Raw genomic sequence first — 23,783 nt, forward strand, 5'->3', positions numbered from 1 at the left:
GTGATAAAGGACATCCTTGTCTGGTTCCCGTTCTCAAGGGGAATGCTTTCAGGCTCTCTCCATTTAGTGTGATGTTGGCTGTTGGCTTTGTATAAATGCCCTTTATTATGCTGAGGAATTTTCCTTCTATTCCTATTTTGCTGAGAGTTTTTATCATGAATGGGTGTTGAACTTTTTCAAATACCTTTTCTGCATCAGTTGATAAAATCATGTGATTCTTGTCTTTGTTTTATTTATGTGATGGATTACATTAATTGTTTTTTTAATGTTGAACCATCCTTGCATACCTGGTATGAATCCCAGTTGGTCATGGAGAATTATTTTTTTGATATGTTGTTGAATTCTATTGTCTAGAATTTTGTTGAGGATTTTTGCATCTAAGTTCATGAGGGATATAGGGCTATAATTTTCTTTTTTTGTAGTGTCTTTACCTGGTTTTTGTATCAGGAATATGTTGGCTTCATAGAATGAGTTTGGGAGTGTTCCATTCTTTTCTATGCTCTGAAATACCTTTAGTAGTAGTGGTGTTAACTTTTCCCTGAAAGTTTGGTAGAACTCTGCAGTGAAGCCATCTGGGCCAGGGCTTTTTTTTGTTGGGAGTTTTTCGATTACCTTTTCAGTCTCTTCTTTTGTTATGGGTCTATTTAGTTGTTCTACCTCTGTTTCTGTTAGTTTAGGTAAGTAGTGTGTTCCTAGGAAATCATCCATTTCTTTTAGGTTTTCAAATTTGTTAGAGTACAATGTTTCATGGTAATCTGATATGATTCTTTTAATTTCAGTTGGGTCTGTTGTAATATCGTCCATCTCATTTCTTATTCATGTTATTTGCTTCCTCTCCTGTTTTTCTTTTGTCAGTTTGGCCAATGGTTTATCAATTTTGTTGATTTTTTCAAAGGACCACCTTTTGGTTTTGTTATTTCTTTCAATTGTTTTTCTGTTTTCTATTTTATTTAGGTCTGCTCTAATTATTATTATTTGTTTTCTTGGTGCCTGAGGGTTTCTTTTATTGCTCTCTATTTGTTCAAGTTGTAGGGATAATTCTTTGATTTTGGCCCTTTCTTCTTTTTGGGTATGTGCATTTATTGATATAGTTTGACTTCTGAGCACTGTTTTCACTGTGTCCCAAAGGTTCTGATAGGAAGTGTTTTCATTCTCTTTGGATTCTATGAATTTCTTTATTCCATCCTTAATGCCTTCTATAGTCCAGTCTTTATTGAGCAGGGTATTGTTCAGTTTCCAAGTGTTTTATTTCTTTTCCCTGCTTTTTCTGTTATTGATTTTTGCTTTTATGGCCTTATGGTCAGAGAAGATGCTTTGTAATATTTCAAGGTTTTGGATTCTGCTAAGGCTTGCTTTATGACCTAATGTGTGGTCTATTCTAGAGAATGTTCCATGTGCACTAGAAAAGAAAGCATACTTTGTTGCTGTTGGGTGGAGAGTTCTGTATATGTCTATGAGGTCAAGTTGGTTGATTGTGGTGTTTAGATCTTCCATGTCTTTATTGAGCTTCTTTCTCAATGTCCTGTCCTCCACCAAAAGTGGTATGTTGAAGTCTCCTACTATTATTGTGGAGCTGTCTATCTCACTTTTCAATGCTGATAGAGTTTGTTTTATGTATCTTTCAGCCCTGTCATTGGGTGCATAAATATTTAATATGGTATGTCTTCTTGGTGTATTGTCCCTTTAATTGTTATATAGTGTCGTTCCTTATCCTTTCTGATGGATTTAACTTTAAAGTCTATTTTGTCAGAAATTAATATTGCTACTCCTGCTCTTTTTTGATTGTTGTTTGCTTGATGTATTTTTTCCCATTCTTTGAGTTTTAGTTTGTTTGTGTCCCTAAGCCTAAGGTGTGTCTCTTGTAGGCAGCATATAGACAGATCTTGTTTTTTAATCCATTCTGCCACTCTCTGTCTCTTTATTTGTGCATTGAGTCCATTTACATTCGGGGTAATTATGGATAGGTATGAATTTAGTGTTCATTTTGATGTCTTTTTTGTGTGTTGTTGACAGTTTCTTTTTCCCACTTAAATTTATATGCTGAGTAGATTATCTTTGTATATTGTCCTTTCCTCATATTTGATGTTGTTGATTTTGTTTCTGCTAAGTCTCTATGTTTTTCTTATATTTTATTTTTGATGTGTAGGATAGTTCGTGCCCTTTGTGTTTACCTTATTATTTACCCCATTTTTCTAAATTTAAACCTAACTTTTATTTCTTTGTATCTTCATATCTTACTCTCCACATGGAAGATCTATGATTACATTTCTTAGTCCCTCTTTATTGTTTTAATGTTGTCTTCTCATATATAATAACATTGTTATTACTCTGTTTTGAGCTTTTCTTTTATACTCTTGCTTTGTTTTTTTGATTTCCCTGTCTGGGTTGACTTCTGATTGCTCTGCCCAGTGTTCTAGTCTTGGGTTGATACCTGATATTATTGATTTTCTAACCAAAGAACTCCCTAGTATTTCTTGTAGTTTTGGTTTCTTTTTTATGAATTCCCTAAACTTCTGTTTATCCGGAAATGTCCTAATTTCACCTTCATATTTGAGAGACAGTTTTGGTGGATATATGAGTCTTGGTTGGCAATTTGTATCTTTTAATTTTTTAACTATGTCATCCCATTGCCTTCTTGCCTGCATGGTTTCTGCTGAGTAGTCCAAGCTTATTCTTATTGGCTCTCCTTTGTAGGTGACTTTTCGTTTATCCCTAGCTGCTCTTAAAATTCTCTCATCTTTGGTTTTGGCAACTGTGATTATAATATGTCTGGGTGACTTTCTTTCGAGATGTACCTTATGTAGAGTTCGATGAGCATCTTGGATAGATATCTTCTCATCTTTCACGGTACCAGGGAAGTTTTCTGCGAACAAATCTTTGACTATTCTCTTTGTATTTTCTGTTATCCCTCCCTGTTTTGGTACTGCAATCACTCATAGGTTATTTCTCTTGATAGAGTCCCACATGATTCTTAAGGTTTCTTCATTTTTTAAAATTCTTTTATTGTTTTTCTTCAAATATGTTAGTGCCAAGTGATTTATCTTCGAGTTTAGAAATCCTGGCTTCTGCTTGCTCAGTTCTGTTCCTCTGACTTTCTATTGAATTGTCCACTTCTGTAATTTTTTTGTTAATCTGAATTTCTGATTGCTGTCTATGGATTTTTCCAGCTTATTAAATTTTTCATTATGTTCCTGAATAATCTTTCTAATTTCTTCAATTGCTTTATCTGTGTGTTCCTTGGCTTGTTCTGCGTATTGCCTCATTCCTTTCCTGATGTCTTGAAAGTTTCTGTATATTAATCTTTCGTATTCTGGCTCTGGTAATTCCAGGAATGCACTTTCATCTAGAAGATCCCTTGATTCTTTGTTTTGAGAGATCGTTGAGGTGATCAGAGTCTGTTTCTTTGTGTGACTTGATATTGACTGTTGTCTCTGAGCCATGTATAAGTTATTGTATTAGTTAATGCTTGCTGTGTCGTAGCTGCTTGCTTTGTTTTGTTTTGATATACCTCTATGTGTTGCTTGAGTGAGCTATCTTGATTATTTTCACTTTTGCAGCTTTGACGTCCTGTCTCCAGCTGGCTAAAGCTGTTATCAGGTATATCAGTCTAGGAGTCCGTTCAGTTTTCTTGTATGAATTCAGCTCAGGTGTCCAGGTAGCTGATCATCAAATGTGCAGTACAGGCTCTGTCCTACAGTCTTAGAGGGGCAAGGGTGATTGGTTTATGTACCGGTATCTGATTGCATCAGGGGGTCATGCTCTGAACAAGGCAGGGGGCTGAGAACTGACCCGTTTCTTTGAGGAAAGTGCATCTCTGTTCCCTAGAGCATACAGGTAGGTGGGTTCTGCAGTTGGACCATACACACCCAAAGTTTTTAGTTGTAAGGACTGGGAGGTACCAGTTATCCTTGGACCCCTGCCATGGGTGGTTGGGTGACCTGAGTGGAGCTACCAGTCATTAGGTCCCTGATGTGGGTAGGTAAGAACCTTGTTTAATAGGAAAAGCAATGCCAAAAAAACATCAAACACCCACCTTTCCACTGTACAGCTGAAAATGGTTGGAGTCTGCCAACAAGGGCCCATTTCCCCAAATTAGGCCCACACAGGTCCATGCAGAAGAGAAAGGTACTCAAGATCCACGGATGGTTTATGCCTGGACAGGAGCTGCTTCTGTCCTGAACTCCCCTGATTAGTGGAGCTGGGAAATTATCTTTTCCTCCAAATGCAAATTTTTTCCTTCTCCTAGGCCAGGAGGATGGCTCTAGGTGCTCAACAGTGCCTATCTCAGGCCCAGGGAATTCAGCCGCTGAAGCCAGCTTAGGGTAGGGGGGCAGGGTAAAATTTATGCAAGTACTTAGCTTTTGCTGGGAGTGCTGTTCTTCTCTGGTTCCAGAGGTGTGAGTAGCCTGTGTGGCTGGCTGCTTCTCCCTGAGGAAACTGTGGCCAAACTAGTACCAGCCTGCCACCGCCTCTCTGGGAATGGTGCCTGAGGGCTCCCTGCGATTCAGGTCCAGTAACTCCTCTCTGCTTCTGAACAGTCTTTTCCTCCCCCTTCTCCTCAGTTCGTTTTCTAAGCTTGCCTTTGATGCTCAGGGCTCCCAGCTTGTCACAAATATACTTGTTTCACTTGTTTTTTTGGGTCTTTGTTGTAAAGATGGCTCACTGGAAATGTCTGTCTATTCTGCCATCTTGGATCCGCCTCCTGAGATATACTTTTTTAAAGATTCATATTGCCTTATCTGCCATGATAATTGTGGAATATACTCTTATGGTTGTTAGAGAATTTTTTGGACTAACTTTCTGCTTACGGTGATTGGAGTCTGTGATGGAGAGACTATCATTTGACAAATATTTACTCGCTTCTGCTGATCACATGAGGAACACACTTCTTCGCTCCATCACACATTGACCTAGTGATGTGGTAAATTTTGCTCAGTAGCATGTGGCTAAGAGTGTCTGTATACCAGTTCCAAGCCTAGAGTTTCAGTGATATTATATTGCCAGATTTCTCTATTGCTTCTTCCAACATCATGAGAAGACAATGTCTCCAGTAGGTTGTCTCTTTCAAAAACAAATTTAAGTTTTCTAAGCCTAATTTCCTCATCTAAATTCAGTTATCAGGAGAGAGATCACTAGCTATTTCCAAAGAGAGAACAGAATTCAGATAAATACTTCAATAGGAGAGGAAGGAACTAAGGAACCAAACAAGGGAAGCTGAATCAACCTACAGACTCCCATCAGTATGATGCTCCCAACACCCTGGAAACTGTAAGACAGTGGGACAAGATGGCTTCCAGGACCCCATGGGTGGGGTCTTCATGCAGAACCCAGAACCAAGGCGAGGACCAGCAGACAATATTTGAAACCATGAAGAAAGTGGCTATCTTATTGGAAGTGAAATCATGGCAAGCCACAGTTACTTCCAGGAACTATAGTTGACGTGGGGAAACAGAGAAGGAGAAATTTGCTAACTTCTGTCTTACAGGTTTCCAATCTTCCGACATGTCTCACATTATGATTTCCTACAAGAAATAGGCTGCAAAGGATCTTGGGAAATGTAGTTCTCCTTACTATAGAGCTAAATAAGGTCAGTGAAAGCATCTGAAAACAAAGGAGCATTACAAAACATGCTGGCTAATATGAAAAAACAAAAACCAATCACGTTGAGTCCATTACGACTCATAGCAACCCTCTAGGGCAAAGTAGAACTGCCTCATAGGGTTTTCAAGGAGCAGCTGGTGGATTTAAACTGCCAACCTTTTGATAAGTGTCAAGCTCTTAACCACTGCACCACCAAGACTCCAAACTAATAATAGCGTCTGTCTTGTATAGTGTGTGTGAGCATCTTCTTATAGAGCTTTTTTCTTAAAATCTGCTTTGTTTAATGTTTTATAGCTAAACCATCTTTCCTTTTAATTAATATTTGTCTGATATATCTTTTTGACCTTTTAAATTTCATATACTCTTCATCTCTATATTTAAATATGCCTCAAAATTTCACTCAAGTAAAATTTTGCTAAAGATAATTAAAAAATGGTTGCTGCAGCACATCAACAGGAAACTGCCAGAAATTCAAGCTGGTTCAGAAAAAGACATAGAAACTAATAGGCCACAACTACCACAGCCTCCACCAGAGTGAGTCTAGCACAACTAGATGGTGCCCGGCTACCACCACCGACTGCTCTGACAAGGATCACAAGAGAGGGTCCAGGACAGAAATGGAGATAAATGCAGAACAAAACTGTAACTAACAAAAAAAGACCAGATCTACTGGTCTGACAGAGGCTGGAGAAACCTCGAGAGTATGGCCATCGGGTAACCTTTTAAATCAGTACTGAAGTCACCCCTGAGGTTCACCTTCAGCCAAAGTTTAGACAGGCCCATAAAATGAATCAAGACTAAATAGGTACACCAACCCAGGGGCAAGGATAAGAAGCCTGGAGGAAACAGGAAAGCTGATAATGCGGAACCCAAGGTTGACAAGGGTAGGGTGTTGACATGCTGTAGAATTGGCAACCAATGTCACAGAACAATATGTGTATTTATTGCTTAATGAAATACTAATTTGCTCTGTAAATCTTTATCTAAAGCATAATTTGAAAAAAAAAGAGAAAGAAATCAAGATAACCACCCGACAGCATTTGGGAATTACTATTAGTTCCATCATTACTATCACATAATAACAAAGACCTGTGCCATTGTTAATTATAATTACAACATTTATTGTGCACTGTCAGGAATACTACCAAGTATTTTTCATACATTGTTCATTCCGTGCTCATACTAACCCCATGAAGTAGGTGCCATTATTACATCCAAAGTCCTGTGGATAGTAATGGGTAGGAATGTAAACCTAGGTTGAAACTCTTAACCACTGTTACATTAACATCAGTTCTACTTCTGGCCGTGGTGCTTCCATTTTCGTATAGTAATTGATTAAATGTAAATAAAAATATATAAAAAAACCCATTGCTGTTGACTCAATTCTGACTCATAGTGACCCTATCGAGTCAAAATTGAGTATTGAGAAAGACTGAAAATATAAACCCAGAGAGATAAATTTGAATATGTGATTATATAGCCAAAGGAAAGATTTGAAAAGATAATGGAATCAGGGTATTATAATGAAGAAAGTTCTGGATCATTAGAATGCCAGACCAAAGAGTAAAAGACACTAACTCTTCAGATGAAGTATACGAGCACTACTGAACTGATACAACAGTAAATTTCATCACTTGTCAAAGAGGATATGATGTACTGAAGCCATATACCACTGTATTTCTATACGACTTGATTCTGATCCATTGGGCAGACAACCATGTATAATGACTCTGATCTACAAGAAATATGTGCTCTGTGTACTAGGCTTTGGATACAAAGACATATGTTCCCTTTCTTTTCTTTTTTTTTTTAAATAAATTGTGGCTAAATAAATATTAAAATTAAAAAAAAAAAAACCCTGATTCAAAAGAAAGAAAGAAAATGACACAGGAGGAAGGATATAAAAGCTGAGAATACCAGAAAGATGTTTATTGTTGTTGTTGTTAGGTGCCGTCGAGTCATTTCCGACTCATAGCGACCCTATGTATCACAGAACGAAACATTGCCCAGTCCTGAACCATCCTTACAATCGTTGTTATGCTTGAGCCCATTGTTGCAGCCACTGTGTCAATCCATCTCATTGAGGGTCTTCCTCGTTTGAGCTAACCATGTACTTTACCAACCATGATGTCCTTCTTGAGGGACTGATCCCACCTGACAACATGTCCAAAGTATGTAAGACGCAGTCTCCCCATTCTGGCTTCAAAGGAGCACTCTGGCTGTACTACTTCCAAGACAGATTTGTTTATTCTTTTGGCAGTCCATGGCATATTCAATATTCTTCACCAACACCACAATTCAAAGGCATCAATTCTTCTTTGGTTTTCCTTATTCATTATCCAGCTTTCACATGCATATGAGGCGATTGAAAATACCATGGCTTGGGTCAGGTGCACCTTCGTCTTCAAGGTGAGATCTTTGCTCTTCAACACTTTAAAGAGGCCTTTTGCCACAGATTTACCCAATGCAATGCATCTTTTGATTTCTTGACTGCTGCTTCCATGGCTGTTGATTGTGGAACCAAGTAAAATGAAATCCTTGATAACTTCAATCTTTTCTCTGTTTATCATGATGTGCCTTACTGGATTTTTGTTTTCTTTATGCTGAGGTATAATCCATACTGAAGGCTGTGGTCTTTGATCTTCATCAGTAAGTGCTTCAAGTCCTCTTCACTTTCAGCAAGGAAGGTTGTTTCTTCTGCATAACGCAGGTTGTTAATAAGTCTTCCTCCAATCCTGATGCCCTGTTCTTCTTCATATAGTCCAGCTTCTCAGATTATATGCTCAGCATACAGATTGAATAGGTATGGTGAAAGGATACAACCCTGACGCACACCTTTCCTGACTTTAAACCATTCAGTATCCCCTTGTTCTATCTGAACAACAGCCTCTTGATCTATGTACAGGTTCCTCATGAGCACAATTAAGTGTTCGGGAATTCCCATTCTTCGCAGTGTTACCCATAGTTTGTTATGACCCACACAGTCAAATGCCTTTGCATAGTCAACAAAGCACAGGTAAACATCCTCCTGGTATTTTCTGCTTTCAGCCAGGATTCTTCTGACATCAGCAATGATATCCCTGGCCCATGTCCTCTCCTGAATTCCTGGCAGTTCCCTGTCGATATACTGCTGCAGCCACTTTTGAATGACCTTCAGCAAAATTTTGCTTGTCTGTGATACTAGTGATACTGTTCTATAATTTCCACATTTGGTTGGATCGCGTTTCTTGGGAATAGGCACGTGTCTGTCAGTTTGTCATACTGTGGGGGCTTGCATGTTGCTGTGATGCTGGAAGCTATGCCACCGGTATTCAGATACCAGCAGGATCACTGTGGAGGAGAAGTTTCAGATGAACTTTCAGACTAAGACAGACTAGGAAGATGGACACAGCAGTCTAATTCTGAAAAGGATTAGCCAGTGAAAACCTTATGAATAGCAGTGGAACATTGTCTAATATATTGCTAGAAGATGAGCCCCCCAGGCTGGAAGGCACTCAAAAGTTGACTGGGGAAGAGCTGTCTCCTCAAAGTAGAGTCGACATTAAAGAAGTGGATGGAGTAAAGCTTTCGAGACCTTCATTTGCTGATGCGGTATGATTCAAAATGAGAAGAAACAGCTGCAAACATCCACTAATATTTGGAATCTGAAATACATGAAATATGAATCTAGGAAAATTGGAAATCTTCAAAAATGAAATGGAACACATAAACATCGATATCCTAGGCATTAGTGAGCTGAAATGGACTGGTATTGGCCATTTTGAATCGGACAATCTCATAGTCTACTACACTGGGAATGACAACTTGAAGAGGAATGGTGTTACATTCATCGTCAACAAGAACATTTCTAGATCTATCCTCAAGTACAATGCTGTCGGTGATAGAAAAATATCCATAAGCCTACAAGGAAGATTACTTAATAGGACTATCATTCAAATTTATGCAGCAACCACTAAGAACAAAGATGAAGAAAAAGAAGACTTTTATCAGCTTCTGCAGTCTGAAATTGATCGAACATGCAATCAGGCTGCATTTTACTGGTGATTGGAATATGAAAGTTGGAAACAAAGAAGAAGGATTGGTAGTTGGAAAATATGGCCTTGGTGATAGAAACAATGCCGGAGATTGAATGATAGAATTTTGCAAGACCAAAGACTTCTTCATTGCAAATACCTTTTTCCACCAACATAAATGGTGACTATGCACATGGACCTTGCCAGATGGAATATACAGAAATCAAATCAACTATATCTATGGAAAGAGATGATGGAAAATCTCAGTATCATCAGTCAGAACAAGGCCAGTGGTCGACTTTGGAACAGAAAGATGTTTATCTGTTCTTTATTGACTATTCAAAGGCATTTGACTGCGTAGATCATAACAAATTTTGAATAACATTGCAAAAAATGAGAATTCCAGGACACTTAATTTTGCTCATGTGGAACCTCCACATAGACCAAGAGGCAGTAACTGGAACACAACAACGGGATACTGCTTGGTTTGAAATCAGAAAAGATGTGGGTCATGACTGTATCCTTTCACCACACTTATTCAATCTGTATGCTGAGCAAATGATTTGAGAAGACGGACTATGTGAAGAAGAAGGCAATATCAGGATTAGAGAAAAAGTCATTAACAACCTGCAATATGCAGAACACACAACCTTCCTTGTTGAAAGTGAAGAGGACTTGAAGCACTTGCTGATGAAGATCAAAGACTACAGTCTTCGGTATGAATTACAGCTCAAAATAAAGAAAACAAAAATCCTCACAATTGGACCAATAAGCAACACCATGACAAATGGAGAAAATACTGACGTTGTCAAGGATTTAATTTTACTTTGGTCTACAATCAACTCCTATGGAAGCAGTAGTCAAAAAATCAAAGGAGGTATTGCATTTGGCAAACTGGCTGCAAAAGACCTCTTTGAAGTGTTAAAAAGCAAAACTGTCACTTTGAAGACTAAGGTGCACCTGACCCAAGCCATTTTATTTTCAGTTGCCTCTTATGCATGTGAAAGATGGACAATGAGTAAGGAAGACCAAAGAAGAATTGATGCCTTAGAATTACAGTGTAGGTGGAGAATATTGAATATGAAATGGACTGCCAAAAGAATGATCAAATTTGTCTTGGAAGAAGTACAGCAAGAATACTTCTTAGAAACGAGAATGGTGAGACTTAGTCTCATGTAATGTGGACATAAGGAGGAATCAGTCCCTGGGGAAAGACATCATGCTTGGTAAAGTAGAGGGTCAGCAAAAATGATAGATTAACACAGTGGCCGCAAAAATGGGCTCAAACATAGAAATGATAGGTAGGAGCAAAATGGGGCAGAGTTTCATTATGATGTACATAGGGTCGCTCTGAGTAGGAACCGACATGAAGGAACCCAACAACAACAACTTAAAATACTAAAAGGTTTTCTCCAGTCTAGATTCTTTGCTTGGAACATTTAGTCTATTTACATTTGCTGAAAAAATTTGAGCTTATTACTGTTTTTATTTTAAATTAAAAAAAATCTTTATATTATTCTATTTAGTGATTTTTAGTTACCTATATTCTCCATGTCCCCCCTTCATCTCATTCTTGTCTTCTTTGGATTGATTATTTTCTACATTTCACAATTTCTTTGCATCATTTAAGACAATATGCACTTCTTTATGTTTTAGTGATAATCTAAGACATTGTATCAAAAACTAATTTTATTACAACTTCAACATCTACTCAAACAATAAAACTTATTATGTATTTTAACTTATATCATCCTCACAGCTATCACTGTCCAACAAACCACCACAAAACTTAGTGGTTTAAAACAGTAAGTTATTATCTCCCCAGGATTCTGGGTTGAGTGGCTTGGTTCTCTGCTGGAAAGTCTGTCTTGAAGTTGCAGTCAGATACTGGCTGTAGTCATCTGAAAGCCTCCTGGGCTGGATGTTCAAGTATACTTCTTCACTCCCATGTCTAGTGCCTCAATGCTGCTTCATGGGACCTCTCTCTCCAGCAGACAATTATGGACTTTTCATGTGACCTACAAGTTCTTGATTGAGTTCTCAGCCACTCTACTTGGTGCCATTCATTGAGAAAGAGAATTTTCTGCAGATTTTCTGGACCTACTTGAGAAGAAAAAGAAAAAAAAATTTTTTTTTCTTGAGGGGAGGTTAATTTCTAGCTAAGTTAGACAGAAGTGTGTTGTCCTTTACGTCCCCTGCTTTATTCAGAGTTCTGAATCCTCAACCTTAGGGGGTCTTGTAGTTTATCTCCTGTTGTCCATGAAACACAGAGCCATGAAAATTTATACAGCATTGTTTTTTTATTTCCTTTGACTAATATTCTGGTAAAGAAGCCACTTCCTTCTGCCTTATTTTTCTAATTACTGTTTTCATTTGTGTATGTGTGTGTCTGTGGTGTATATATGCAGTTTTTTTAATGCATGAAATAAAAACTTAGATCTACATACCCATAATCTATTTCTAAGTCTATCTATCTATTCAACTAGCTCTGTGTGTTGGTTATGACACCTCATCTGCCACATTTCCAAGCACTAAAGTCTCTGTTATGCTATTTTCACATTACCAACTTAAATTTAATCTTGATTATATATATATTTTTCAGTTTTAGGAATGCTATTTTTATAGAAAGAATAGCTGTATCTCAGAGAAGCTAACTTACCCGAAGTACATGTTCTTAGTTGACTGATCCCAGATGGCAACCCTGGCCTTCTCACAGCAAAATCTGAGTGGTTTTTCCTCAACCACATTGTTATTTGAATTTTCACTTCTAGAACATCTTAAAATTTAATCAAAGCCAAAGTGGTAAGACATCTCTGTAATGTAAAATAATTCTAAACAGATAATATTATTTTTCAGAACAATGGTTCCAGATTACATAAAGTAGGGAAAGAGAATTATAATCCCTATTATTCAAATGTAGTTGATATCTTTATTATGGATTTTAGGTAACACATATATTCATCTAAGTACTATTCCAGTATATATATATATATATATATGTACGTATGTATGTATGTATGTATGTATCTCCACAAAGCATAGCAGTTTAAAACAGCAATTATTTATTTTGCAAATGCATTTGCAGTTTCAGCGGGTTTCATCAGGGACAGCTCATCTCTACCCCATGCATCATCAGTGGAAGAGGCTCAACTGGGAGCTGCAAGATACACTTTAATGATGTGCCACCTGTGACTGAAAAAAATTGGTTTTGGTTTTTGGCTGGGCTCTCAGCTGGGGATGTGCACCGGAAGCTTCAGTTTGCCTCTTTGTCACAGCATGGGGATTATATAGTTTCACTAATACAATTACTCTTAAGGCACTTCTACTTAAAATAGGGAATGGGGCAGCATACAGTCATTTGCAATTCTGAAATTCTGGTAGAAATTGTTGCCTGCTCCTTAATTAAGATTCAGTGTGATTCTCTGGGAATTATTCTACACGATGCTTGCCTCTGCTTTCTGAGTCACCCTTGCTCTACCATAAGAAAACTGAGTAGTCATCTCAAGCAGTTTATGCCTTAGACCAAACTAGTGGTATTTCTGCCAGAAAAACTTGCTTGCAAACATTGTGAGTTTTCCATGAATCTTAACGGGATTTACTCCATTAGACAAAAGCCACAACTTCCAACTTTCATAAGCTGTTTCCAACCTTGGGCTCCCTATGACCCTGCTGCACTACGGTGCCCTAAAAACATTTTAGAAGTCCTATTTATTTATTTATAATTAATTTTTATTGTGCTTTAAGTGAAAGATTACAAATCAAGTCAGCCTCTCACACAAAAACCCATATACACCTTGCTACGCACTCCCAATTACTCTCCCCCTAATGAGACAGTCTGCTCTCTCCCTCCACTCTCCTTTCATGTTCTTTTTGCCAGCTTCTAACCCCCTCCACCCTCTCATCTCCTCTCCAGGCAGAAGATGCCAACATAGTCTCAAGTGTCCACGTGATCCAAGAAGCTCACTCCTCACCAGCATCCCTCTCCAACCCATTGTCCAGTCCAATCTATGTCTGAAGAGTTGACTTTGGGAATGGTTCCTGTCCTGGGCCAACAGAAGGTCTGGGGGCCATGACCACTGGGGTCCTTCCAGTCTCAGTCAGACCATTAAGTCTGGTCTTATGAGAATTTGGGGTCTGCATCCCACTGCTACCCTGCTCCCTCAGGGGTTCTCTGTTGTGTTCCCTGTCAGGGCAGTCATCAGTTGTAGCCGGGCACCATCTAGTTCTTTTGGTCTCAGGATGATGTAGTCTCTGGTTCACGTGGTCTTTTCCGTCTCTTGGGCTTGTAATCACCTTGTGTCCTTGGTGTTCTTCATTCTCCTTTGATCCAGGTGGGTTGAGACTAATTGACGCATCTTAGATGGCTGCTTGCTAGCGTTTAAGAGCCCAGACTCCACTCTTCAAAGTGGGATGCAGAATGTTTTGTTAATAGATTTTATTATGTCAATTAACTTAGATGTCCCGTGAAACCATGGTCCCCAGACCCCTGGCCCTGCTACGCTGGCCTTCGAAGCATTCAGTTATTCAGGAAACTTCTTTGCTTTTGGTTTAGTCCAATTGTGCTGACCTCCCCTGTACTGTGTGCTGTCTTTCCCTTCACCTAAAGTAGTTCTTATCTACCATCTAATTGGTGAATAACCCTCTTCCACCCTCCCTCCCCCCTCTCGTAACCACAAAAGAATATTTTCTTCTCAGTTTAAACTATTTCTCAAGTTCTTATAATAGTGGTCTTATACAATATTTGTCCTTTTGCAACTGACTAATTTCACTCAGCATAATGCTTTCCAGGTTCTTCCATGTTATGAAATGTTTCACAGATTCCTCACTGTTCTTTATTGATGCGTAGTATTCCATTGTGTGAATATACCATAATTTATTTACCCATTCATCCGTCGAAGGGCACCTTGGTTGCTTCCATCTTTTTGCTATTGTAAGCAGTGCTGCAATAAACATGGTGTGCGTATATCTGTTCGTCTAAAGGCTCTTATTTCTCTAGGATATATTCCAAGGAGTGGGATTGCTGGACCGTATGGTAGTTCTATTTCTAACTTTTTAAGGAAGCACCAAATCGATTTCCAAAGTGGGTGTACCATTTGACATTCCCACCAGCAGTGTAGAAGTGTTCCAATCTTTCCACAGCCTCTCCAACGTTTATTATTTTGTGTTTTTTGAATTAATGCCAGCCTTGTTGGAGTGAGATGAAATCTCATTGTAGTTTTGATCTGCATTTCTCTAATGGCTAATGATTGTGAACAAATCCTCATATATCTGTTAGCTACCTGAATGTCTTCTTTAGTGAAGTGTCTATTCATATCTTTTGCCCATTTTTTAATTGGGTTATTTGTCTTTTTGCAGTTGAGTTTTTGCAGCATTATGTAGATTTTAGAGATCAGGTGCTGATCAGAAATGTCATAGCTAAAAACTTTTTCCCAGTCTATAAGTAATCTTTTACTTTTTTTGGTGAAATCTTTGGATGAGCATAGGTGTTTGATTTTTAGGAGCTCCCAGTTATCTAGTTTTTCTTCTACATTCTTTATAATGTTTTGTATACTGTTTATGCCATGTATTAGGGCTCCTAACTTAGTCCCTATTTCTTCTTCCATGGTCTTTATTGTTTTAGATTTTATATTTAGGTCTTTGATCCATTTTGAGCTTGTTTTTGTGCATGGAGTGAGGTATGGGTCTTGTTTCATTTTTTTGTAGATGGATATCCAGTTATGCCAGCACCATTTCTTAAAAAGACTGTCTTTTCCCCATTTAACTGTTTTGGGGTCTTTGTCAAATATCAGCTGCTCATATGTGGATGGATTTATGTCTGGATTCTCAATTCTGTTCCATTGGTCCATGTATCTGTTGTTGTACCAGTACCAGGCTGTTTTGACTACTGTGGTGGTATAATAGGTTCTAAAATCAGGTAAAGTAAGGCCTCCTACTTTGTTTTTCTTTTTCAGTAATGCCTTATTTATCCGGGGCCTCTTTCCCTTCCATATGAAGTTGGTGATTTGTTTCTCCATCTCATTAAAGAATGTCCTTGGGATTTGGATTGGAATTGCATTAAATGTATAGATCGCTTTTGGTAGAATAGACTTTTTATAATATTAAGTCTTCCTATCCATTAACAAGGTATGTTCTTCCACTTATGTAAGTCTGTTTTGGTTTCTTGCAGAAGTGTACTGTAGTTTTCTGTGTATAAGTCTTTTACATCTCTGGTAAGATTTATTCCTAAGTATTTTATCTTCTTGGTGGCTACTGTAAATGGTATTGATTTGGTGATTTCCTGTCTGAAGCTCTTTTTGTTGGTGTAGAGGAATCCAACTGATTTTTGTATGTTTATCTTGTATCCCGATACTCTGTTGAACTCTTCTATTAGTTTCAGTAGTTTTCTGGAGGATTCCTTAGGGTTTTCTGTGTATAAGATCAAATTGTCTGCAAATAGAGATACTTTTACTTCTTCCTTGCCAATCTGGATGCTGTTTATTTCTATATGTAGCCTAGTTGCTCTGGGTAGGACTTCCAGCACAATGTTGAATAAGAGTGGTGATAAAGGGCATCCTTGTCTGGTTACTGATCTCAGTGGGAATGTTTCCAGGCTCTCTCCATTTAATGTGTTGTTGGCTGTTGGCCTTTTATAAATGCCCTTTATTGAGAAATTTTCCTTCTATTCTTATTTTGCTGAGAGTTCTTATCATGAATGAGTGTTGAACTTTGTCAAATGCCTTTTCTGCATCAATTGATAAAATCATGTGATTCTTGTCTTTTGTTTTATTTATGTGGTGGATTACATTAATTGTTTTTCTAATGTTGAACCATCCCTGCATACCTGGTAAGAATCCCACTTGATCATGGTGAATTATTTTTTTGATATGTTGTTGAATTCTATTGGCTAGAATTTTGCTGAGGGTTTTCACATCTACATTCATGAGGGATATAGGTCTATAATTTTCTTTTCTTGTGGTGACTTCAGCTGTTTTTGGTATCAGGGATATGCTGGCTTCATAGAATGAGTTTGGTAATATTCCACTCTTTTCTATGCTCTGAAATACCTTTAGTAGTAGTAGTGTTAACTATTCCCTGAAAGTTTGGTAGAACTCTGCAGTGAAGCCATCTGGGCCAGGGCTATTTTTTGTTGGGAGTTTTTTGATTACCTTTTCAATCTGTTCTTTTGTTATGGATCTATTTAGTCGTTCTAACTCTGTGTTAGTTTAGGTAGGTAGTGTGTTTCTAGGAATTCATGCATTTCTTCTAGGTTTTCAAATTTGTTCGAGTATAGTTTTTCATGGTAGCCTGATATGATTCTTTTAATTTCAGTTGGGTCTGTTGTAATATCATCCCTCTCATTTCTTATTCGGGTTATTTGCTTCCTCTCATGTTTTTCATTTGTGAGTTTGGTCAATGGTTTATCAATTTTGTTGAGTTTTTCAAATAATCAGCTTTTGGTCTTGTTAATTCTTTCAATTGTTTTTGTGTTTTCTATTTCATTTAGTTCAGCTCTAATTTTTATTATTTGTTTTCTTCTGGTGCCCTGTGTGTTTCTTCTGTTGCTCTCTTTCTATTCTATTTTGATAGTTCTTTGATTTTGGCCCTTTCTTCTTTTTGGATGTGTGCATTTATTGATATAAATTGGCCTCCGAGTACCGCTTTGCTGTGTCCCAAAGGTTCTGATAGGAAGTATTTTCATTCTCATTGGATTCTATGAATTTCTTTCTTCCATCCTTAATATCTTCTATAATACAGTCTTTTTTGAGCAGGGTATTGTTCAGTTTCCAAGTGTTTGATTTCTTTTCCCTGCTTTTCCTGTTATTGATTTCCACTTTTATGGCCTTATGGTCAGAGAAGATGCTTTGTAATAAATATTTCAATGTTTTGGATTCTGCTAAGGCTTGCTTTATGACATAATATGTGGTCTATTCTAGAGAATGTTCCATGTGCACTAGAAAAGAAAGTATAGTTGGTTGCTGTTGGGTGGAGTTTTCTGTATACGTCTACGTGGTCAAGTTGGTTGATTGTGGCATTTAGATCTTCCGTGTCTTTATTGAGCTTCTTTCTGGATGTCATGTCCTTCACCGAAAGTGGTATGTTGAAGTCTCCTACTATTATTGTGGAGCTGTCTATCTCACTTTTCAATGCTGATAGAGTTTGTTTTATGTATCTTTCAGCCCTGTCATTGGGTGCATAAATATTTAATATGGTATGTCTTCTTGGTGTATTGTCCCTTTAATTGTTATATAGTGTCGTTCCTTATCCTTTCTGATGGATTTAACTTTAAAGTCTATTTCGTCAGAAATTAATATTGCCACTCCTGCTCTTTTTTTGATTTTTGTTTGCTTGATATATTTTTTTCCATCCTTTGAGTTTCAGTTTGTTTCTCTAAGGTGTGTCTCTTTTAGGCAGCATATAGATGGATCTTGTTTTTTAATCCATTCTGCCACTCTCTGTCTCTTTATTGGTGTATTTAGTCCATTTACATTCAGAATAATTATGGATAGGTATGAATTTACTGCTATCATTTTGATGTCTTTTTTTTGTGTGTTGACAGCTTCTTTTTCCCACTGGATTTCACATGCTGAGTAAATTTTCTTTATATACTGTCCTTTCCTCATATTTGTTGTTGATTTTGTTTCCGCTGAGTATTTTTCCTTTGTATTTTATTTTGATGAGTAGGATAGTTTGCCTCCTTTGTGGTTGCATTATTACTTACCCTTATTTTTCTAAATTTATAACTAACTTTTATGTCTTTGTATCACTGTATCTTCCACTCCATATGGAAGGTGTATGATTACATTTCTTAGTCCCTCTTTATTATTTTAATATTGTCTTCTTTTATATAATAACTTCGCCGTTACCCTGTGTTGGGTTTTTTCTTTTAATCTTGTTTTGTGGTTTTTTTTTTTTTTTGGATTTCCCTGTCTGGGTTGACTTCTGGTTGCTCTGCCCAGTGTTCTAATCTTGGTTCAATACCTGCTATTATTGGTTTTGTAACCAAAGTCCTCCTTTTAGTATTTCTTGTAGTTTTGGTTTGGTTTTTACGAATTCCCTCAACTTGTGTTTGTCTGGAAATGTCTTAATTTCACCTTCATATTTAAGTTGCTAACCAAGAGGTCGGCAGTTCAAATCCACCAGGTGCTCCTTGGAAATTCTATGGGGCAGTTCTCCTCTGTCCTATGGGGTCGCTATGATTCGGAACCGACATGATGGCAGTGGGTCTCTTATTTAAGAGACAGTTTTGATGGATATATGATTCTTGGCCGGGAATTTTTTTCCTTCAGTTTTTGAAATATGTCATTCCATTGCCTTCTTGCCTGCATGGTTTCTGCTGTGTAGTCTGAGCTTATTGGCTATCCCTTGTAGGTGACTTTTCTTTTATCCCTCGCTGCTCTTATAATTGTCTCCTTATCTTTGGTTTTGGCAAGCTTGATTATAATATGTATTGGTGACTTTCTTTTAAGATATACCTTATGTGGAGTTCGATGAGCATCTTGGATAGATATATTCTCATCTTTCACAATATCAGGGAAGTTTTCTGCCAACAAATCTTCAACAATTTTCTCTGTATTTTCTGTTATCCCTCCCTGTTCTGGCACTCCAATCACTCGTAGGTTATTTCTCTTGATAGAGTCCCATATGATTCTTAAGGTTTCTTCATTTTTTTAAATTCTTTAATCTGATTTTTCTTCAAATATATTAGTGTCAAGTGATTTATCTTCGAGTTCAGAAATTCTAGCTTCTACTGGCTCAATTCTGCTCCTCTGACTTCCTATGGAGTTACCTAGTTCTGTAATTTTATTGTTAATCTTCTGAATTTCTGATTTCTGTCTATGGATTTTTCTAGCTTATAAATTTTCATTATGTTCCTGAATAATCTTTCTGAGTTCTGCAGTTGCTTTATCTGTGTGTTCCTTGGCTTGTTCTGCGTATTGCCTCATTTCCTTCCTGATGTCTTGAAGGGTTCTGTATATTAAACTTTTATATTCTGCATCTGGTAATTCCAGGAATGTACTTTCATCTAAAAGATCCCTGGATTCTTTGTTTTGAGAGCCTGTTGAGGTGATCATGACCTGTTTCTTTATGTGACTTGATATTGATTGTTGTCTCCGAGCCATCTATTAGTTATTGTATTAGTTTATGCTTGCTTACTGTGTCGTAGCTGCTTGCTTTGTTTTGGTATACCCCTATGGGTTGCTTGAGTGAGCTAACTTGATTATTTTCACCTTTGGAACTCTGGTGTCCTGTCCCCAGCTGGCTAGAGCTGTTATCAGGTATATCAGTCTAGGAGTCCATTCAGTTTTCTTGTATGAATTCAGCTCACCTTTCCAGGTAGCTGATATCAAGTGTGTGGTACAGGTTCTGCCCTACAGTCTTAGAGGGGCAGGAGTGACTGGGGCATATACCTGTATCCTATTGCAGCAGGGGGTCACGCTCTGTACAAGGCAGGGGGCTGAGAACTGATCCCCAAGTGTCTCTGAGGAAAACGCATCTCTTTTCCCTAGAGCTTGCTGGTGGGTGGACTCTGTAGAGGGACCATGGGCACCCAAAGATTTTGTTGTAAGGACTGGGAAGTATCAGTTATCCCTGGGCCCCTATCGCGGGTGGCTGGGTGACCCAAATGGAGCCACCAGTCCTTAGGTCCCTGTTGTGGGTTGGTAAGGACCTTGTTTAATAGGCAAAGCAATGTCAAACGTCAAACAGTCACCTCTCCACCACACCGCTGAAATGGTTGGAGTTTGCCAACAAGGGCCTATTCTCTCGAAATAGGCTCACACAGGTCCACGCAGAAGGGAAAGGTACTCAAGGTCCACAGACTGTTTATGCCTGGACAGGAGCCGCTTCTGTCCTGAGCTTCCCCAGTTAATAGAGCTAGCAAATTATCTTTTCCCCCCAGTTGGAAATTTTTTCCTTCCCCTGGCCAGGAGGATGGCTCTAGGTGCTCACCAGGGTTGGGGGTAGGGGGGCATGGTAAAATATACACAAGTACTTAACTTTTGCCGAGAGTGCTCTTCTGCTCAGGTCCCGGAGGTGTGAGTGAGCTGTGTGGCTGGCTGCTTCTCCCTGAGGAAACTGTGGCGGATCGCTAGGACCAGCCCGCCTCTTCCGCTGCCGCTGCCACTCCGGGAATGGTGCCTGAGGGCTCCCCCCGAATTCAGGTCTGTCAACTCCTCTCTGCTTCTGAATGGTCTCTTCGTTCCCCTGCCCCTCAGTTCATTGTCTAAGGTTGCCTTTGATGCTCAGGGCTCCCAGCTTGTCACAAATATACTCGTTTCACTTGTTTTTTTCAGGTCTTTGTTGTAAAGACGGCTCGACAGAAGCGTCTGTCTACTCCTCCATCTTGGCTCCGCTCAGTCCTATTTATTTTTAACTAAAGAGAATCTGCAAGATTCTCAAATTCATAGAAGGTCTTTTGTCTGTTTGAATGTTTATTTAAGGTACTGAGTCTTTAATCATCCCAAAGCCTTAACAAATGATTTTAGAGTCACAACTTGTATTGCATCTCTGGCCCAAGCCCCTTTCTTAATTTGAGACTTCTTTGCTGAGAGAAAGAGTTTTATTTTTTATTCCACTGTGTACTGACTCCTTTGTACACAATATATTTTTTCCTCAGCTCATCTCTCTATTCTTATATTTTAACATAGGTCATGAAAAGCCAATTAGCATTTTTATATTATGTCTGGACATGTCTTTAGCTAGGTCTATGCATTTTTAAGTCACACATAGGTTCAGCAAATCTTCCCACAGCAACATTTTGCAAACTTTTCTTGATATCTTCTTAAATATTTTATGTTCGATGGTCACATTTGTTCTTTATTTCATTTGATATTTATTTTATTATCTTCATTATGTGATTTAGGATCTACTTTTTTTCAGAAAGTATTATGCATTTATCGAATAATACATCCCCATCAAAATTAATAATTTCCATTATTTATCAAAAAATACAAATTACGTGGCTGTTTTAAACTAAAACATGTATCTTGTGCTATTCAGAAACTCAATCACTCATACTTATTGCCAGGGCCCTCGTTTCAGAGCAAAAATACACTACAAGTTATGAAAGGAAGACAAATATAATTTTTAATTAATTTATCAAATATAAAAATAATCATATAGAAACTATGCAGCCAGATTGGAAAAGCAAGGGAAAAATAACTTGATACAACACAAAAGAAGAATTTAAATGGAATGAACAAAATAACAAAACAATACTTTGGAAATGTAACCTGTATCCAGTTTAGTTGCTGCCATTTTGGCAAATTTTGCTCAATATTGATATCACATAAAATGTTTTTCTAGCCACCTCCTCAAGGCCCCCTTGACTTCTTTATTTCTCACACTGTATATAAGGGGGTTCAAGACGGGTGTGAAGATGGTATAAAAAGCTGAGACCACCTTATCATGGTCCACTGAACTGTTAGATTTGGGCCTCATGTAGATGAACATGATGGTGCCATAGAAGAGTCCCACAACCGCCAGGTGAGAGGAGCAAGTCTTAAAGGCTTTCTTTCCAGCTCCAGCTGACTGCATGCGGAGCACTGCAGCCAGGATAAAGCTGTATGAGGCCAAAATGAGAGACAAAGGGATCAAGAGCATCAGAATGCAGCAGACATACATGAAAAACTCAAAAATCGTGGTGTTAGCACAGGCAAGGCGTACCAGTGATGGTGCTTCACAAAAAAAGTGATTGATTTCCCGTGAGTGACAGTAAGGGAAGCTCAAAATGGTGCCAGCCTGCATCAGCCCATCAACCCCTCCCAGGAGCCAGGAACCTGATATCATGAGTAAGCAGAGTTTCTGATTCATGAGAATGGGGTAGCGCAGTGGGTGACATATGGCCACATAGCGGTCATAGGACATGGCCGCTAAGAGGAAGCATTCACCCCCTCCCAGTGTGAGAAACAGGAAGATCTGGGCTCCACAGCCAGTGGGAGAGATGGACCTAGTATCCATCAGGTAGTTGGTTGCCATTTTGGGAACGATGGTGGAGACCAGCATCATGTCCATGAAAGAAAGCTGGCTAAGCAGGAAGTACATGGGTGTGTGGAGTCGAGGGTCCACATGAATGAGGGTGATCATAAGGGTGTTGCCCATCAGTGAGGTGATGAAGATCATGAGCACCATGGCAAAGAGGAATAGGTGGATCTGTGAGTGGTTAAAGAGCCCTAGAAGAATGAAGTTTATTCCTGTGGTGCCATTTGCATTCTCCATGGCTCTACTGGTGCCTGAAAGATGTAAGAATGACACAGTAATGAGATTTGTTTAAAAGGAAGCTTGTACATATCTTTCTGAAAATTTGATCAAATGACTTGGGAAATCTCAGACTTGGAGGGCTAATTACTACTTTAATCTTTTACTTACAAACAAGATTTTTGCCATAGCATCCTACTATCCATCTCTGCTGTTACTATACATTGTTTTTTGTTCACACAAAATTGGATAACATGCATATACAGTAGTACAAATTATACCTCTATTATTTTTTTAATAATTTGTCAGTATGCCATACATAACTTATTCATGGCGTTAAGAAATATTACTTATGCAATCTGAGCTCTTTACACTTTTGGTATTTCTATGTTGAAGGAGATTCAGATTTGAGGTGATATGTCTATAATCATTATTTTGCATTTGTTTTAGGTATTTGCTTAATGTATTCCCACATGATTTTCTTCAATATCAAGACAAATTAAAATTTCAAAAGTTTCAAAAAATGTACAACTAATAAAACTAAGTTTGACGGGGAAAAAACAAAGTAAAAATTCTCTGTTCCACTCTTACATGCAGCCTGTGCTCTAAACTCATTAGGCTTTCAGCCACCACAGATACTACTGCACCCATCAGCATATAACTTACATTATAATGACATGTATTCCTGATCACGGTGCCTACACCTCGTTAAGTTTAGAACCCCCTCAACATTTAAACTTTGTATGTGGTATGTTTTCAAACAATGCTGCTGAATTTAATTTAATATATCCATTCTAAGGGAGCCCTGGTGACACAGTAGTTAAGCTTCCCGGTGCTAACCAAAAGGTTGGCAGTGCAAATTCACCTGCCACTCCTTGATAACCCGATGGGCAGGTCTTCTCTGTCCTATAGGGTCACTGTGAGTCAGAATTGACTTGACGGCTACAGGTGTTTTGGTTTTATCCATTCCAAAAAAGTTAATAATTTCATAAA

The 23,783-nt window shown here is 38.3% G+C and overlaps 1 protein-coding gene across 1 annotated transcript; it reads right to left on the reverse strand.

Annotated features, from left to right (window-relative positions):
• Positions 1–21,878: 21,878 nt before the first annotated feature.
• Positions 21,879–22,811, reverse strand: LOC126059426 (olfactory receptor 2T33-like). The gene has a single exon (XM_049855117.1). It carries the CDS (start codon positions 22,809–22,811, stop codon positions 21,879–21,881), a length of 933 nt encoding a protein of 310 aa, XP_049711074.1.
• Between the last annotated feature and the right edge of the window lie 972 nt (positions 22,812–23,783).

This window comes from Elephas maximus, chromosome 16 (genome assembly GCF_024166365.1).
Source record: "Elephas maximus indicus isolate mEleMax1 chromosome 16, mEleMax1 primary haplotype, whole genome shotgun sequence".
In the NCBI taxonomy this organism is placed as follows: domain Eukaryota; kingdom Metazoa; phylum Chordata; class Mammalia; order Proboscidea; family Elephantidae; genus Elephas; species Elephas maximus.

Excerpts from the sequence above, each read along its gene's own strand:
- LOC126059426 (XM_049855117.1), bottom strand. The coding sequence starts at position 22,811 with ATGGAGAATGCAAATGGCACCACAGGAATAAACTTCATTCTTCTAGGG.